Source organism: Tauraco erythrolophus, chromosome 3 (assembly GCF_009769465.1).
Source record: "Tauraco erythrolophus isolate bTauEry1 chromosome 3, bTauEry1.pri, whole genome shotgun sequence".
Classification (NCBI taxonomy): Eukaryota; Metazoa; Chordata; class Aves; order Musophagiformes; family Musophagidae; genus Tauraco; species Tauraco erythrolophus.
The window spans coordinates 82,089,377-82,108,957 of NC_141467.1; the positions used below are offsets into that span (position 1 = coordinate 82,089,377).

The window sequence follows — 19,581 nt, forward strand, 5'->3', positions numbered from 1 at the left end:
AGGCAGGAAATCTTGTTTCTGAATAAAAAGAAAGCTGTGATCACAAAGCTGCCACCTTCCACCATTGTTCATGAATGTGTTAATGGATATTTCTGATTCTATGTAAGCCAATTCACAAATGGCATCAAGTTGGGTGAGAATTCGCCTGTAGTAGGATTTTATAACCCTAAGTGCTAGCTGTTGAAAGTTCATTATCTCTAATCTGAAGAAGAGCTTGAAAGGCCAGCCCTTTCCGTTCAGCTAATTTATTGTCATTAAGTACAATGTACCTCTCCAACTTGTACTGCAGTAACTGAAATAAAACGAAGAGAGCACAGTTTTGGACATCTGTGTGCATACTCCGCACTTGTATAGCGTTTTATAAAATTCCATAATCTTGAAATAAGTTCAAAAATACCAGTTTACCAGATGCAGAAATCACCATGACTGGTGTAAATCTGGAAAAGTTATATCTATCTATCTATCTATCTATCTATCTATCTATCTATCTATCTATCTATCTATCTATCTATCTTTTCTTAAGAGGAAAGCACACAAATCATGTAAGACCATACAAACAAGAAAATCTCTACTAAACAGCTGGGGCCAAAAAAAAAAAAATTTGCAACATAAAGGCCATCTGAAGTTTAGTCTTGACATAAACACTCAAGTGTAAGGGCAATCTAGGTCCTAAGCTAGACCATTCCTCAGAAAATACCTTTCATCCTCACTCAGGTGTAAATGAAGATACATAACCACCTACTGCTGTTTAATATAAACCAACTGAAACGTTCTGCATTCGTTAGGAGCGCGACTGATAGCTTGAAAGGAAACTATCCTCGATTGTTAAGCTGCGTCTCCATGCTAAAATAATGTTGTGTTTTCAGCTTGTACAGACATGTCCCTCCTAGCTGAGTTTGGTTAGCACACGTCCTGACTACCACGTAGAGGGGTGGTGGGCTAGTCTGAGTGAGGAACGAGCACAGTCAGGGTTGGGCTTGTTCTCCAGTCCTTAGCAGACTGATTTAGAAGATGTGCCTGGAGCTACAGCGGATATTTGCTAGTATCGTGGGCCAGGTTCAAAGGGAGCCTTCCACTCTCAATCTTGGCCCGTCTTCCTTCCTCAAGCGAGTGGTTCTCTGTGGATGTGGTCACTGGTGGATTTGCAGCTTCTGATAAGATTTGTAGATGTGCAGGCTCCAACTGAGGCTTTTTGCACAGGTGGGGCATTCAGAGCAGTTCTCTCCAGTGAGAACACTCTTATGTTCCTTGTAGGTGTCACCCATTGTCTTCCCCATGGTCCAGGGGCCACCAGAGTCACTCTCCTCCAAGCAGCTGCCTGCTGTCATCAGTTACACAGCTGGCGGTGCCCCGGTGTGGAAGGGTGCCTCATGGGACCAGGGGAGCTTACCTGTGCAGAGCCTTGCTCAGGAGGTTGAGTTTTCTTGGCATATATTAAAATATAAAGTATTTATCTCCTCTTGTTATGGGGAACTTTGCTACCCCTCGGTCACATTTGGCTGAAATTGTCCAGGAGGTTCAGCAGTCATAGAAAAGGAAAGAGAATGTGTGTGTACACACAGGTCTCGTTTCTTGGGAGAAACCCCTCCCTCCCGTCCAACCGACCTTAATTAGTAGAGAAGTTTTCTTAAAGCAAGTACAGTTGTTTTGACTGCCTGCTTTGGATGTAATCTTTGAAATGACTGACTATGTTAAATCATGATAATTAGGTCTGACCATTAACCTCCCGCAGAGCTGATTACAGGGACAGGAGTGATGAGGAAGTTTTTTATTTTTCTTAGTGCTATTGTTTCAGTCTGTTTGGAGAGTAAACACAATGAGCGTGTCCGTTGATTATGCTACTGTCTCCTCAAGCTAGAGGAGATGGATATTTAATTTTTAAACGTGAAAACCTGGGGTTTGGAGAAAACCTGCTCTGCGGAGGTGTTGGGGAAGCTCTAGGTCTATGCACCTGTGCCTTTCCAGCCGTCCCAACTGTTCCCTTACTGAGCGGCTCTTCCTAGAGCAGTTATCCCCCAGTAAATTTAGGTTCTCTCCACACGATCCTATACAACACCTCTGAGGGACAACACTCTCTTTAAGATTGTCTTGACTAAGTTAGAGCAGCAGAGATTGACTCCTCCCTTCCAGCATTTCTGCAGACACACACAGCCCAGCTCTTAAAGGCGTGTTTTTAAAGGGCATCTCACAGTCTGCCTGTAGTGCTCGTAAATCAGTTATGAGCGTGGCGTGGCTGTGGGCTCTCCGAGGAACAAAAGGCAGTTATTGATTGTCAGGGCAGATTGCTACAGGAAGGAGAGCGAGCGGTATTTTGTGCCTTGCAACGGGCAGCCGTCCATGCGGTGAAACGGCCCGGCTTTAGCTGAAGGGCAGCTTTGTTGAGGAAAGGAGAATCCTTGCCTGGAATAATTGCCTCCGAGCCAGGGAGAATTGGCTACTCCGGAGTGGGAACAGGCCCTCAGCTACCTCTGGCACAAACAGCGGGGCTGTTGCAAATCTGATTTGAGTCGCTAACAATAAGGTATTGAAAAGGCAAGCAGACCCAGCAGTGCTCTCTGTCTTTCCTTGGGCTCCTAATTTATGCTTCGGCTTCGCTTGCTGGAGCAAACCTGTAGCAGCAGCACAAATGTCTATGTAGAAGCAAGAAGGACAAAAATCTTGAGACAGCAAAAGACCAGGCAGAAAGGCCTCCGGAAAAGAAAGCAAGCTTCTAAAAATCCAGATAGTTTACATGAAAGGAAAATAAATTCAGAACTTGGCTGTGTGTTGTGATATGAGGCTATGAAATGCTCTTCCCCCCCACCCCGGAGCTCATAAAGCGGTGCTCTGTGTACCCGGTGGATTGCTTTGTTTTTCATTAAATAAAGAAACTTGCAAACAGTGCTCTGTACCGTAGAGATGATAATCTCCGCCATCCCCCTCCTCTCCCTTAAACCCCAGAGTGCGCCGGGGGTTTAAGCGGCACACCTCCCGGCCTGCGAGAGCCTCGGCTGCCCGGGGATTGTTGTCCTTTTACCAAACCCTGCTGCAGAAACCAAGCAAAAGGCTGGTGTGAATGCCGCGCTCTGTGCAGCGGTGGGAGCCGGTGGGGTCGGGGCCCCGGAGCGGGCAGCGCTGCGGGGAGGGGGGGCAAAAAGAGGAGGTGGAATAACGAACGAGTTAGGTAGGATAGCAGGAAATGTCTTATGGAGGTCACCGGGAATAACTGCTAGTTTCTCCAGTTGGGTCAGTATATTCAGTTATTCCTCCATCTTCGCAGCTTTCAGATGTGTAAGGTGTAACGTGTGAAAAGTTTCATCGTGATCCTTGTAACTTGAGCCACGATTCTTGACCATGCTCTTGCGACACGGGCTGAGCAGCATGCCCCTTGCTCCGCTATTTCCCTGCCTCATCTGTTTGCCTGCTATCTTGTGTAATAGGAATGCAACTTTTATTTATTTATTTTTTTAAATTTATTTATTGCATAGCTCTTTTTTCCATAAGCTTATTGAACATTTTACAAAAGCAGGTACTACCGTCTTTATGTATGTTTCCATTATACTGGAAATTTCAGGCATATCTGTGGTGCAGCAGCTTCTCTTGCGATACACACAGGCACCGGTCAGTTTGTACCACGCTCAGGCTGGAGGAAACTGCTCTTCTGCAAATCCCGCTTGCTAATAATGGTCTTGTGTGTATTGCCACGGGTCTGTAACTAGATGTGGTGAGTGATAAAGTGTGAATTGAGACCAAGTGTGGTGACTACTTCTGCTCCATCCACTGGACTCATTGCTCATGTCCTGTTACAGAAAACCTCTCTGAAATTACAGACAAGTTGCATTCCAAAAGCAGAGAATAGCTCAATTATAAGGTGTACCCAGGTATGAAATACTGAACTATGCTTGGTTTAGGTGAACACTGGATTAGTACGAGATACTTTTTTTCATTCATGTCCTCTTATTATAACTGATTTGAGTTAAATGTATTTTTCCCTAACCAAGTGGACATCTAGCAAAAATACTGGAGCACAATGTTCTTATATTGTTACTTCCCTTTTTTCCAAATAGTTTTAAAATATTTTAATAGCTCTATCTCTGTATTAGTAAAAATACATTTGAATTATTATCACAGGATCTGCACACATTTAAAATTTTTTAGTTAAATGCTGAAGATACCCAATACTGATAAATATTTATGTCCCCAAGTATAATACACAGGTGCTTGCTTGATGTAATCATATCACTTTCATTGAGCTATGTGATGTTCTTTAACATGCCTTGTGAATAAAGTAATCCCTTCTGGATCATCATTTTATTCTTCCTGTCTATGCAGTAACAAGCGACTCGTGGCCTTAGTGCCAAATGACACTACATTCAACACCAGACGAGCCTACACCAGCGAAGATGAAGCCTGGAAGTCGTATTTGGAGAATCCCCTAACAGCAGCTACCAAGGCTATGATGAGCATAAATGGTGATGAGGACAGTGCTGCTGCTCTTGGCCTATTGTATGACTATTATAAAGTAGGTAACTCCATGGTTATTCCTCCCTGCTGCACTAGCAGGGAACTGCTCTAAGAGGCATCGAAAGAGCCAGTTTTCAAAGACAAGTCACTGCATCTTGTTTTCTCTCTGATACTTGCATTAAGCACCCTTTCTGTTTTAGGAAGCCTGTCTGAGGCTGTTTTGATGTGTTTAGTTCTGGACAGAAAAAAAAAACAAAATCAGAATTCCCATATTAAATTTGCAACCGTAATTTCTTTTTGAGCATAGTGTTTTTCCTCTTCCCTTTCAAGAGCATTGGATGAATTAGCTCCCTTTTTATTTGTGCTCAGACACTTGCAGTATTATTTAAAAAGTGGAAAAGGGGAGGCCTTGTCCATCTGTAGGTTTGTCTGCTTTTCTGGTTCATTCTACACATGTTTTAGCTCACTCTTTAACTGTAGTAGCTCTCATCTAAAAGTTTCCCATGTTATTTTTGTTTGTGTAATGATTGCAGTAGGCTGTATATAAACATACAGTGAGGTCTAGCCCTTGCACTGGAAGTTTGCAGTCTAAATAGAGAGATGGAGGACAGAAATGGAGCTGAACACAGAGACAGAGAGCTAAGTCAATTTACAGGGGAAGCACTGATGCACAATTTCAGTTTATGTCAGGTTCTAAGCCCATGGCTTTACCTATCGTTTCAATACCACCTTTCTTTTTCATGTATTTCATAGTGTTTAAGTAGAGCTATGTTCCAGATTTCTGCTGAAATCAGAGGAGAGTCCGACAGAGTGCATCTCTGTGTAATGCAGAAATTTCACTCTGAAACCCAGGCTGACTCCTTTGTACTTTGCAGACGGAATCAGTGTTGCCTACCAAGCACTAAAGTATGAAATTGTTCATTTCGCTTAAACTATCTCAGTACTCCTGAAGCCACCTGTGCCTTCACTGGAGAGATGATCTTCTGTGAAAGCCAGCAGAACAATGCCAGCTTCCCTCGTAATTCATGAAGATGTAGCAGGAATGGAAATGTAAAATAAAAAAACCTTTGCTTTTAGTATTTATTAGTATAAACACTTTTAGAGAATGGGCTTATCTTTTTAGTCTCTGCTACGATCGTTAAATGAGTGTTCAGGAGAAGGGGTTGTAGGCAAGATGCCATGTACTAACCTTATGATTAAATATCGTTTTACTTTCTTTACTGATTATATTTCAAGGCACGTTCCTTGCTTTTGTGTGTTGTTGTCAGTAGAGAAAAGCTTTTCCCAATGAGAAGGAAGAAGAGTCCTTTTCTGTACTTGACAGAGTTACCACAGTGCCAGAGTCTGTGAAGTTAATGCGGATCCGTAAAATTCAGGATGTGTATGAGCATCTGAAGTGTTGGCTTCTGTCGTAGTAATACCTCTGTATGTAGCGGTTCATTAATCTGCTGGATTTTTAAAATAAAAACAGAACAGCCCTTTTCCTTCCCAAAACTATGTTCTAAGAGACATGTCTGTTCTTGTTCTAGGCAGTTGCAAAAGACTTGGGGTTCAGACGGAATAAGCTGTGTTGATCTCTGAGCCATTTCCAGCATTCAGTCATAACTATTTCTGTCTTAAACTGGGAGAAAAGGATAACTCTTGTTGACGCTTTCAAACAGAAACTTAAAACCTAACTTAAACCTCTGTGCTGTAATGTGGAAGTGTAGAGGAGGACGTCCAGTGCACATACTCTCAAATTGCCCTTATTTAGCAACTGTCTCATTTGTTCTGACATGCTGGGTAATTTTTTTGAAATACTTTTTCCAGTCAATAGGAATTGTTTGAACTTAACAATTTTTTTTTCCTTTTTCTTGCAGTGATATTTACCTGAACATAGACCCTCCTTCAGGGATAAATATATGATCGTAACGGGAATTAACATGTGCAAACTGTGGCTCAGATCCTGCTTCTAAAATGGATGAAAGAAGTTTTTTAACTAGCAGGATGCCTAATAGGGAGAGAGGATGTCCCTAAGAGAAGGAAAGGGTCTAGCTAGCACTTTCTGAGTCTGCTGCTGTCTTGCAGATACAGCTGATGTTAACCTTGGGTACTGTAGTGCACTGTAGTATTGTTTTTCCTCTAAATTCAGAGATTTTCCTGATATTTCTTTAAAGTATTTAGAGATAAAAGGCACAGCTTTAGCCCATTCTTAGGTCTGTTCTTGCTCTTTAGTCCTGAGTTAACTGCTGTGTCGGAGTGGATATACCTTCTTTTGTAAAAGAGAGATTAGGAGTTTTAGCTCTCAAATTGCTGGTTTGGCAAGAAAAGAAAAATATGGTCATGGCAGCAACTTTCCCCTTGGTGATTTCATTTCTGTGCTGGTGTCAGGAAACCAGTATGTGGCAAGACAAATCTTTTAAGTCACTTGGTGTCAGTTCTGAGTCTGTTGAGGGGCCAGATTGAAAGCCTTTTTGCTTCTCATGGCTGTTGATGCACTCAGCAAAGCAGAAGGCCGTATTCTCTAATGACATGCCAGCATGCCCTGACCTGTCCCCATGCTAGGAGAAGGAAGGATCCACAAACTTCCCCTAGGTATGAGTCCTGCACCCTCCAGACTGCTCTGTAACAGGAGGACTTAGCTGGTGCTTGTGGTTTAATTGGAAACCCTTTTTCCTCTGACCTAAAAGGGTCTCCATGCGGAGCTCATCAAAGCATCATGTATTGCTTCTCATCTTTTAGTATTCAGTGAAAAGTGTGTGTGCGTGTTTGGGAATATAAGGTTTGATTTTGAGATAGCTTGACCTAGCTTGGTATTCCAGAGATAAGGACGTGTAGAATAGTGATTTGCTCCAGACTGGTGTGCCCAAGAACTAGAAAAGAAACCAATCCCTACATTTTTTTTCCTTTGAAAATTAACTTTCTGTTCGCAATCAGTCTTCCAAAGAAAAACAGCTCCTGGCGTAGATGCGCTGATACGATTACATTTTTCTAGTTGTTGCAGTAGAGCAGTCTGAAGCTGCGAATACCTGACAGTTGCGTTTACCTGACCCCATGCATGGTGTTGTTCTCAGGTTCCCAGAGATAAAAGGCTGTTGTCTGTTAACAAAGTGAGTGATAATCAAGAAGACCAAGATAAAAGGTACAGTATTATTCAAAATCATACATCCAGCTACTAACAGTGTTGATCAGTTGTGAACTGAAGGAACTGTGATAGCCTGAGGGTTTATGGTTTTCTTCCTTAAGATAAAAGAATGAAGGCTGTTTTGGAAAGCAAACTTTGCTTCTTTTTACTTTTAATATGTTAGAAAAATTGAACAGTATTATTAAACACGCAATTTGCAAAGTAGCAGAAAGTTTAATGATTTGTGTTTCATTTTGTTGTTTTGCTGCTACTGAGATTAGTAAAATCAGATTGTATTGACACTTGGCTATTGGCTGCTTTTCTTTCAATTTTCTGCTTCTAGAGCAAAAAGTGAGTAGTTTGGCCTTGGTAACCTGATTTATGTGGTTTTATTTAACATAACTTAGAGTCTACCCAGAAGCAAATAAAGTAACTCCTAAAATCATTTGCTCAAAATGTTTTTCTCGCTCCTCTCAAGATTTCACCCTTTCTCTGTAGGCTAAAAGTGACTTGAAGACTCAGAGGAATCTGGCTCCTGCCTTTTTTAAGACTTGTAGACAAGAGAGAGTGTGTATGTAGAAGGAACTAAATTTTTACATATAGGAAGGTATCTTCATGAAACATTATAGTGGAGAGAAGCTACACAAGGTTTATTTCAATGTGGCTAATTCAGGACAGCCTTAGATGGTCTCCACTAGCTGTGTAAGGTGAAAGTTTAAATAGGTAGTAGTATAAATTCACTGTTTCAAAACAGAATATGAAACTTTTTTTGAGGGACAGTTTTGTGAATGCCAGAGAAATTCCTAAGCTGAGCGTGATTGACAAAACTGGCCTTTGGTGGAAAGCCAAGAGAGAGGAACTGTAATGTCAGAGCATGTCTCCCAGGTTGAAAACAAAGCAGTGTGTTACATCTGCTAAAAGTTTTATGAGTTAACAATTTTGTATCAGTGCAAGTACTATCAACAATCAGATTGCTTTCAACTGCAACCGTGGGTAGACATGGGAATGCAGCTGGAGGTTACCGTGCAGCCGCTATAGTTACTGATCTACTCGGATACAATGGGATTCCTGGGCTTGCTCTTTCAGAAGAGCATTGGTACCAGAGTTACACAAACAGTAGTGGCCTGTCAACAGCCTGAAAGAGCATGCATCAGCATATGAATTTTGCTGTTGATATTCTGCTTATTTCACATACAAATTATCTACTGTCTGTAATCCATACCTCACCTTACTCTTCATGCTTATTTTGTACCTAAAGACTGTTGCACTGGTGGATTGATTTTGCATCCAAATTATAAACCAAGGCAAAAGCAACCCTGGATACACAGAATTTATTGTAACAAATCGTACCAATTATAGGTCAAATCAAACGTGTTACCTTTCCCTAGCTGTTAAAGAGCTGTGGACCTCTCTGCTTGCATCACGATGTCTTTTGCCTAGTATTTGTTAAGGTACTACTTCTTATGGCAATGGCTTATGAGAGGTGAAAGATCTCCTTCTCTGCCATCTAAGAACATGAAGCTATTTAAGGAGGAGATTTACTCTATCAGGACAGTTCATAACATTTTTAAATTTTGTCTCACAGAAATTGTCTTAATACCATGGAAGCTCAGAGTAATTTAAGTGGAGGAGAGAACCGCGTGCAAGTCCTGAAGACGGTGCCAGTTAACCTTTCCTTGAACCAAGATCCTTTGGAGTCATCCAAAAGGGAATACAACACAAACGTGTCTGGGAGCTCGACGCCCATCATGGGGATTGGAGTGACTGTCGTTAAAACAGAGGAGTTCACCCCTGTTTTTGTGACGCCACAAGCACACTATGCAAGAGGAGAAAATGAGGAGCACCGAGTGGTTATCTTTGAACCATACGAGGTGTCCAACGTTGCTCCCCACACAAATTATCTGAAAGATGACCAGCGCAGTACTCCTGACAGTACGTACAGCGACACCTTCAAAGATGGAGGAACAGAAGTAAGTTTTTCACCTCAAATTAGCATCTAAGAATTCAATAAAAAGCTGTGAACAAGATCAGGAGATTTGAGCTCGTGAACAAGATCAGGAGATTTGAGCTGTCCACAAGAGCCGTTAGAAGAAGAGTGATGCTTGTTTCAACAAATTCATCTTTGCTCCTTGCCATGTTCCTGTCAGTCTGTGCTTTGATTATAGGGGAGCATCATGAGGCACTTTGGAAGACAGTTTTAAAGTTTTTTATTGGAAACTCTGAGAATAATAGATACTGATCTTCTGTCTTCTGGGATATTGTGTCAAATAAAGGGTAGCTGCCATTCTGAAAGAATGTTTTCCATTGACAAGATCTGCCTTCAGACCTATTCATAACAGTAAGAAATAGCAGCCGCTTTGTAACTGGGAAATTCTTAATGTTCTTCTGAAAGTGCAAATGAGCAGTGTCAGTCTCTGCTGCTAGATAAACCCAAGTTATTTATTCAGAAGCTGTCGGTTGCACTAAGCTCTACTCCTCAACATGGGCAAGTGAGAAAAAGTAGTAGAATTAGGTGACTGGAGGGGAATGGTGAAGTTAACAGGCAGGGAAAGATTCGGATGCATGTATGCGTAGGAGACTGAGGAGAAGAGAGACAAGGAGCTACATTGTAACTATTTTATAGTTATGCTGAGGCAATGTAATTACACAGTCAGCTTTAATATGGTGAGTACCCTATGGCTGCTTTTGCCTGCTTCAGAATAGTGCAAACAAGCCAGAAATGTAGAAAGGTAAAAATTATTTTAAAGCCGATAGTACCTGTGGAAATAATTAGAGGTGGTAAAACTCTCCTCAAAGTTTTCTCCTCCAACTCTATGAAACTGCAAATGTAACAAAAGTACAAGGCAAGTTACGTTAAGGCTGAGTTACTCTGGTTGAATATATAAGAAATTTACTGTGTGTTTCTGTGTGTGTATTATAGAAAAGTAAATTGGCTCTATACAAGCATCAAAGATCAGGATATCTGAGGTATAATCCATTTTCATATATAGAACACGTTTAGGTCAACTAAATGAATAATTAGTGAGGAAATCTAGCTTGCCATTGAAAAATCAGTAAGATCAAACCTTGGATTAGGAACACTGCTCCGCATTGTCAAATCACATCATTTCAGGTATTTTTCATTGTTACTGGTGAACAGGTTTTTATGGGATTCCAGTGGTACCATACTCATGGCTTTCTCTGAGGTGCTGTAACTGAGTGATTCTGTTATGCTGGTTTGTTCTGAGACGCGATACTGAGAGCTACCAAACTGTCAGTCTGCGCTGTGCAAAGTGCTGTCAGCTATGCAAAGTTGTTTAACTTGGAGGTAAAAAGGGAATTTACATCTATACCTTGGCCTTGCGTCCCAAACTCCATGTTATGATAATTTTGTTACAATGGTAATATTTTCTTATGTGTTTTTTAAAATGATTGGTTAGTAACGAGGTATGATACTTGTTATCTAGGCTTTCTCTGCAGTCTATGGAGAAAGAGGCAGTTCAAGTTCCAAAGTGGGTGGAATGGTTTTGCCAAGTGCACTCACTGCTCTCCATCTTCGCCTCCTCTATTAACTGTACAGGGACACTAATCAACTACCTTTAAGTAGGTCCCCATCTGTAGCTGTTAGGTGATGTGTGCCCCACTGTTAGTGGCCTTCCAGCCCCAAACACTCATATGCTTGAGGCACGGAAGATGGAGTAGCTTTCCCACCCTGGTGCAGCCTCACTCAACACTTAACCTCTCTCTTTGTTTTTTTTTCTCAACTACCCAAATCCTGGGATGTGCTTTGCCCCTGCGGAGCTCTGACTGCTTCTCCAGCCACGTGCTTTTGTGTAGGGACAGCTATATGAAGCAGATGAGGGGAGAGCATAAAGTAAAATGTCAAAACATACCAAAAGAGAAACTTGTGCTAGATTAGTGTTTAAAGTAGGAATACAGTTGTTCGTGGTAGTTTTTGTATTCACTTGGTGAGAACTGCTAGTTTTGGCTGCAGTAGATTTTCTCTGATATGCACTCAATTTTTAAACACATTATGAATACGTATTTAGAAATTGTTTCAAAACCTTTACTGAGGGACTTAGTTCTGTTATACTGAAGGAGTGCTGAGTTTTTATGGATCCCAGTGGTAGTGGACACTTTGATCAATCTCTTGCTATGTTCTTCATATACGATTTTAACAATTATATAAATACACCTTTCTCATTTCTTTCATAGTCTTGTTTATCTGTGATTAATTTATTAGTCCTTTATAGTATAGACAAAATTTTCAAGGATAGGTAAATAAATTGAATGTTTTTGAAAATGCCTTCATATAAAATATGACTAGCATGTTAATATGAGACCATCTTTATTGTAATACCCCTCAGATGTTAGATTTGTTAGAGTATTTGGCTTATCTATTCTAGTGCTTATGGATCCTTGACTTTTGATCTTCAGGAAATATGCCTAACTGGTACACAATACCTTTGCACTTAACCAGTATCTGACTGGATATTTGTTGTGGTACAGTTCTGCAGAAGGTAAAATTAAAAACTGTTTTCAAAATTACCTGACTTGATGCTTTTGGAAATAAAGCAGCTTTTAATTGCTAACTGGTGATCACAAAAGAAATCCTGGAGATTAAATGTAGTGATCCATCAGTGGATCAGAGAGGCATCAACAAAAACGTGTTTGAGGCAAAAGGCAAGCCAAGAAGTAGCTGAAGAAGCAACAAGGCTTACATAGTAGAGTACAAATGGGTTTATTCGCTCAGGAAGACAGTATAAATCCTTGCTTAGTGTGTGCAAAAGGACTTCATTTTTTTCAGAATTTCACCTCTTGATGTCATCTTTTTTTTTTTTTTTTGATAGATGTGTTTTCATTTTGTAAGGAGGGACCGTAGGTCTCCTTTCGTCTAGTAAAGTGAGTGTTTTGCTCAAACAGAATTGTACATTGAAGGTAAAATACTTTCTTAGCCTGCGTCCCCACTCCTATTCAAAATAGGGAGTATAGCAATACAAATTTTTACCAGCATTTTGTTGTAGGCCTTAAGGACAGCTGCACATGCACATGTTGTTAAATAAAGCAAGATAAAACAAAAAGTGCAGTCTCTAGGAAAACTATGATATACTTATCTTTGAGATGGGGTACATTTTTACAGGCTTATTTTAGAATATAATGATGTGTAGGCAAGGAATTTAATAAGGCAGAAAATGTTTTCCAGCTACATTTCTGTAGCAGTTAGGTTATGAAAAACTCTAGAAGCTTGACATAAATGAATTACTTCTGTCAATTCTAATGTAAAGACCGTGTAGAGTCCACTTCAGTTTTTAGGGATTTTGAGTTTTAAATTGTTGAAGGTTTCTTCTGAGGGGCCCTTACATAAACATAATTCTACTTTTGTTGATGTTTTCATTTTGATGGTATCAAACTGTATTTAATTGTTGTTTTTATTTTTCAGAAGTATCGCAGTGTGTCAGTGGGGGCCGAAGAATATATTTACGAACAAACAAGGTATGGCATAAGCTTTGAAATGTGTTTGACTGGCATCACGTAGAAATGTATCAAGGAGAGGCTGCCTGTCTCCTCTTCCCACCCTCGCGTTCATCAGCCTGGGGCGCCTGCAGGGCCCCCTTGACACTGCCCAGCATCACTCTTCCCTGCTTCTGCATGTGTTAGCTTTCATATTTGACCAGTTTATATCTTCATCTATTATCTTCCCCTGACGTTGTTTTAAGTTGGTAACTCCTGTGAAGCCTCAGGACATATGCAAGACTAAAACTGTTAAGAGAGGTCTCCCCGGTAGCAGGGCACAGCTTTGACAGCCAGGTCATGGAAAATCTTCCCCACCTTTCAGGATGATAAGATTCACTAGTCAGATGTCCAGGATGATTGAACTGGCTGCACCAACCTTATGGAATTCTCATCTTTATTTTTCCCTTCTCTTTTTTTCTAGTTACTCCTAGTAGGTTTTCTGGGAAACCCTCTGTCTTCTTGTGGTACTTCATAATATAAATGAATATATATAAATAAATGAATACAAATGTTGTGGTACCTGTAAAATAATATAAAAGAAAGATATATTACGAACCATGTAAAAACCCTTCAGAATTCAAAAAATTTTTTCAAAGTTTCAAAACTTGAAGTTTGAAAGGAATAGCGTCATCCCTGCTAAGCACAGAAAAATGCATGTGTAGAATGGACAAACATTGCAGAGTCACTAACTGATAAAGACTGTAGTCAGTAAAATTTATAAACTGATGCTTCGTTTCATGCTTGGGAATAGTTCTGTTTATATCTGAGAGATTACTCTCCCTTTAGAAACAGGAACATGCCTGCATGTTTTTCCTGGAGTAGGCATATGACTGCTTCTGTAGTGGAGGTTCCTTACAGCTTGATCTTTTTTCTGAATAATATTAAAACAATCATTAACTGCAGTGAGCTCAGAACTGAGTCATTATGTAGACAGTACATATCAAACAGATATTTGACAAAGACTGCTCACTTACTATGCTGGATATTTATAAAATTGAATCCTGATTGGCATCGTTAACAATTCTTGGACATGAAGTCTTTTATGCTATGGCCCAGATCCATGTTAGAATGAAACCTCCAAATGCATATTAAGAAAATCGAAATACATCTTTCCTAGGAGTTAACTGGAACTGATAGGTGCTCAGAAATGAAAGCTTCAAATTGAAAAAAGCAGTGGTGAATGTGAAAGTAATTGGAGGCCTGACAGAAGATCCCTTAATGACCACATGGGGCTTTAGTTAAGACTCCTAGTGAGATTCAGAATAGTACTATAATCATTTGAGTGACTGCAGTAAGTTTTAGGGGTAATAGCAATCCTCTTGCTATAGGGCATGCTTTGATTGCCAGCCGGCTACAAGAAGAAAATTCCCAAGTGGTGCCATACAGCTACTGCAAAATTGGCCAGGTGCAGTGTGTCTGGAATTTGCATTTTTTGACGTTTTTCTGAAACATACAAAATGCCAGGAAACAGAAGACCAGACCGTGGCAGACTGTAGGGAGCTCTGTTAAGACACTGTGTGTCTGACTTTGGTCCATCCTAAGCCCTTCTCAGCTCAGATCCTCGTTCAGCATTCTGGCTGGTGGGAGGTTTTGAGGTGCATCTCACAGGGCATTCTGCACCCGTTGTGCAGCAGTCTTGCACCACACAACCTGCAGTCCCTTTGTGTGACACTAAATCAGAGGATGTACCCCCACCACTAATGAGTGGTCAATCCACAGGACAAGCATATGAAGTGGGATGGATACTGGGTCCTCAGCACCTGTGGTTCTGCTCTTCCAGTCTGCTCGGACAGGGCTGAACTGCTTGCTAGTGTCCATGGAGACTCTGTTCCCCTTCCACACAGAACAGAGGGACTGTGGCAGTGCACACCACGTTGAGTGGCAGCAGAGGGGATGTCAGTCCCCTTCGTGCTGCCTTCCCACTGTGTGTGAGAGCCTTCTTGTCGGCAGCAGCTGCATTGTTGGGAGGTGCTGGTGCTGCCATCAGTGGGTTGCATAGGTATAGGTTAGCGTTTGCTTTTTATCTTAGTTTTGCTTTGATTTGTAACTTTTAAGCAACTAGACAAATGACTGAATTTTCTTTTATAAGCTAAGAAATGCTTAGAAATTGTTTTCATTTGATTGAATGATTGATACCAAACTAATTGATACTAAGCTGTCTGAAACTTTTTCCTTTGGATGGAAAGACAGTGGATCAGTTTTTTTTTTTTCTTCTACCTTCTCTTCACATGGGGATTTAAATGTTATTATTCTCCATGCATTTTAGTGATTTTTTTTTTTCCATTGGATAGTTAAAAATGTTTTTTGTCTTCCCCTTATTTTCATATTGCTATGGCAGTGTTATGATGATACAGAGTATCTGCTGGATCTGCAAAGTTAAGGATGCATTGTTGTTTTGGACCAACATATTTGTCCTTTTGGTTCTAACCCAGCACTGCTTAAATACTTTGCTGAATTAGGACCTTAGTGAAAATGCTTCCCATGTACTTCCAATTTGTGAGGACATCCTGCAAGTGACTCCTTGCATTAAGCTTCCTGTGGTGACCAAAGACAGTTTGAAGAGAAGATTTATTCTGCAAGATTAACATTATTTTTCATTTAAGAGAATGTAGGGAGCTGCAGGCATCGTTTTTATTGGATTATTGTTCAAGTCTGTTATTGGAGCAGGTGGCTGGGAGAGGCTCTGTGAGAATTGTGTTCAGCAAAGAGTTCACTAGTTAATGGAGCTTTAACTGTTCATGGTTTGAGAACTGCTTTAAAGGTGGAAAGTTCTCCTGTGAAGGAGGGTCTTTTCTACAATGTGACTTCCTGCACAAGAGCAAACTCTCTTTTCTCTAATTTTTGTGTTTTTCTAAGGGGAGGTTACTTGATTGTAGGTACAACTATATGTAGATGCTTTGTTCTGTCTGATTAATTTTGAAAAGAAGGCTTATAAAAACCTTGGTTGCATGTTGTCTTTAAACAAATGAACCTGCTGTCCCTTCTGGTTGCATTCCTTCTCTGCCCTGTGCTGAAAGTAGAAGTTGGACTCATTTTCCGTGTCCATCTTCTTCTGAGTTTAACTGTCTGTGGAGGTAGCTGATTTCCTGCAAATCATACTGAATTCCCTCCTGGTATTTGACACTGTCACTGCGAGGTCCGTAGTCTTGTACTTCATGATGGTTCTTTTCAGAGAAAGTAAAGATGTGGTCTTTGATCCAAGAGACTTACAGTCCACGTAGTTTTATGCTTGATTGTCAGATCTGATGAACTTGAAAAAAGAAAATTGCATTTTTAAATACCTGTGTGTCCTTTTCGTGGAATTGTATTATTAGTGTCTCATGCCTTGCTTATACAATGCATGAAATACATAATAAATGGGGACAAAGAGAAAAGGAGAATGTGACATGAATTTTGTTGGTGTTTCTCTCCCTGTCTTTTCAGCAGCACTTTTCAGTATACACTAGAAGCTACCAAATCTCTGCGTCAAAAGCAAGGGGAGGGGCCCATGACCTACTTGAACAAAGGACAGTTCTACGCCATCACCCTGAGCGAGACGGGTGACAACAAATGTTTCCGGCATCCAATCAGCAAAGTCAGGGTATAGTCCAATTTCTTTCCTATACAGGAATGGAGGTCTGCAGATAAAATGTAGTTGTGACTGCTTGGTATTTAATTATTTTTTTTCTTGTGGGAGAGGACAGAGCAAGCTTACTCGTATGCCCAACATAAAGGTGAGAGATTATTATCGATGGTGGTCTCAAATATTTTGGGATCCAGTGCTTTTAAAATGTGATCTTATGAGTTAATTAGATACATATCTGCCTCAGTTTATGGTTTGGTGGAGTGGTAATTGCACAGATATTTCACTTGACATTGGTGAACTTGTAATTGCCATGGTTAAGGAAAAAAAAATCACACAACTGCTACATCTACTGTGTAAGTCTGTCTTCACTCATTTGTGCACTTCATCAGCTGCTTTCCAGCGCATTTCAGATAAAATGTGAAGAGTTGAAGCCGTCCTTGGTGACATAAATTTTAAATCACTTACGTCGTATAAGCGTGAACTTTCACTTGAGATTGACCCAGAAGTATGACCAAATGGATGATTTGCATCTTAGATTTCACGGATGGAACTGGAGCTTGGGTATTCAGCAACATCTGCCTGGTGAACAGGCCTCCTGATTTCCCTGGTAATGTTTTTGAGTAAGCAAATCCTAACCCAGTAACCTTGGAATGAACAATGAGCCTCAGAGGTGCTGCCCTGCAAATTTCACCCTGAAGCTGGAAGAGCTGCATATGTATGAGGCTGCAAAAGTGTTTTCACCCAAATAAATGAAGTACTGTTAAAAATGTTGTGACTTTAGTTGAAGGAACCAATGAAAGTCAAGGTGAGCAGTGAAGCGGACAACAACTTATATGTTTCTATCATACATGAAGTTTAGAGAGACTTCCTAAAGAGAGACAATGATGTGTAAACCTGGATAGCAGTTAATTTTTATCCTGATTTCCTAAAGGACATGAGACTCATGATGGCGTTTCCTTGTTGACTAAAGCTGATGTAAGACTTCTCTGCTGCTGAAAAGTCTGTCTCCCTGCTGTCCACTCGTTCCTTCCTCCATTGTGGTGCCAGGTCTAGCACTTGTACAGCCGAAACAGGAGTCAGGAGCTCACTGGTCTGTCTGAAAACCAGTCCTCATAAGTCTTGTTCACTGCAGAGCCACATGAGTTTTGAAGCCGTGGCAGCAGAAGGGTGGAAATTGTAAAGGAGAGATGAGACCATTTCTTTTGGAGGAGGTACAGTTCACGGAAGATTGTGAAACCAAATGCAACTTTCACGATCATGCTCTGTTTGCCAGGCCCCAGCCAAGTGATTGTTGAATTTATTGCGGATTCCATCCAAACCTGACAAGAGGGGCAAGAGTATTTGAAGGTATTAAACCTCTACAAGTTCCATGTAAGTGGTTCATGGAGGAAAGAGATTAATGCTGTCCTTGGTGGGAAAGCTACAGCCTGCCCTGCCAATTCTGGTTATTGCATCAGCTGGCCAGCTAGCACATACCTGATGGCCAGCCATCAGGCACGTGCATAACTCAGGACTCATCCACGGCATGTACTGCTTTGTGCCTACATGATAGCTAGACATGGAAGACACAGTGATGACGTTTGGCTTTTATAGGAGGAACGGAGAAGGTCACAGAGCATGTGAAGGGTTATGATGGTGACTGTGTGGAGGGACATAGATTATGAATCAGTCATGATCCAGCTGCTCAGCTTATGCAACAGCTTGATGATATTTTTTATGAGCTTGGTGACTCATGGTTAAAGGTAAAATGGGAACAAAAGAGGATGTTTAAAAGTGATTTTTTTTTTTTATTTCTTTTCACTTCAGTTTACCTAGTGTGAGCATTCTTTCATTGTTTTGTGTTTTTTGTTTTGCTTGCCTACAGCAGGGCTTTTTTAAAAAGCCTTTATTACTCATGTGAAGTTGTGCATAAAGTTTCAATCTGTTTCCTTTGAATCATGCAGTTTAACAAAAGGAATTCAGAACTCCAACTGAAAAGCTCAGCAAATCTCAGTAAATAGTCACATTCAGTTTGTCGTTAAATGCATGTTTGCAAGAGTCCTACTCCTGAGAAGGGCATTTGGACTATATATGGTAAAACTAAAAATGTCCTGGCTTCAGCCAGTGAGCCTAAGCTCCATAACAACACATCCCTTTACAGTGTAATGTCACCTTCCAGAGTGACAAGGAATCTGAACTCCAACACTTGGATGAAACTCGGATCAGAATTGGAATTGAGGATCATCTGACTTTGAAATTACCACTTTTTACTTAAGGCAACTTAGACTTCTTAAATCTAAGAATATGATTAAGTTTTATTTGGACTATCAAGCAGATAATCCTAGGCCCTGCATTATTTTAAAAATACATTTCTTCTGCTCTAAGTCTTAAAGTGAATTGCAGTACTGGACTGGAGTAAAAACCAGGAATTTTCTGCAACCAAGGTACCGGGGGAGGGCGGTGACTGGATCAGCATTAGAGGTGTATGGGAGATTTTAGTTTTTGTGTTTCTGGCTATTAATCATATGAACTAATGTAACTTCTGCTGTTGATTTTCTTAGAGCGTGGTCATGGTTGTTTTCAGTGAGGATAAAAACAGAGATGAACAGCTGAAATACTGGAAATACTGGCATTCTCGGCAACACACAGCTAAACAGAGGGTCCTTGACATTGGTGAGTGTAAGAGTATCTCCACATGTTTCAGGAAAGATTCCAGAATGTGGAAAGCTCTGGTATCTAGCACAGGGATGTGATGGGATATATTGGCAGTGGCTGCAAGACTTGCACCACAGTCTTTATCAATGGCTCATCCCTGCTATGGGGTCTATGAAGCATGATGGAGACCATGCAGAAGGAACGGTCCTCAGTAGTCACAAAGAAGAGCTGCCCCTTGCATGTGTATTTAATGGTGTTCCATTTTATGCTGCTGGGAAGTCAAGGTCTGCAGCTCCTCAGGAGCGGCAGAATATTTATTTCCTTTAGTTTTTCAAAGGCTGAT

General features: G+C 40.7%; 1 protein-coding gene across 1 annotated transcript in view; it reads left to right on the forward strand.

Moving 5' to 3' along the window:
* The first annotated feature begins 3,698 nt into the window (after nucleotides 1-3,698).
* GRHL2 (grainyhead like transcription factor 2) overlaps nucleotides 3,699-19,581 on the forward strand; it is a 57,617-nt gene continuing 41,734 nt past the window's right edge. The window contains 7 exon segments of the mRNA XM_086609330.1: nucleotides 3,699-3,703; nucleotides 4,312-4,501; nucleotides 7,497-7,564; nucleotides 9,132-9,516; nucleotides 12,966-13,018; nucleotides 16,463-16,619; nucleotides 19,145-19,256. Coding sequence (XP_086465456.1) covers nucleotides 3,699-3,703; nucleotides 4,312-4,501; nucleotides 7,497-7,564; nucleotides 9,132-9,516; nucleotides 12,966-13,018; nucleotides 16,463-16,619; nucleotides 19,145-19,256 — 970 coding nt within the window.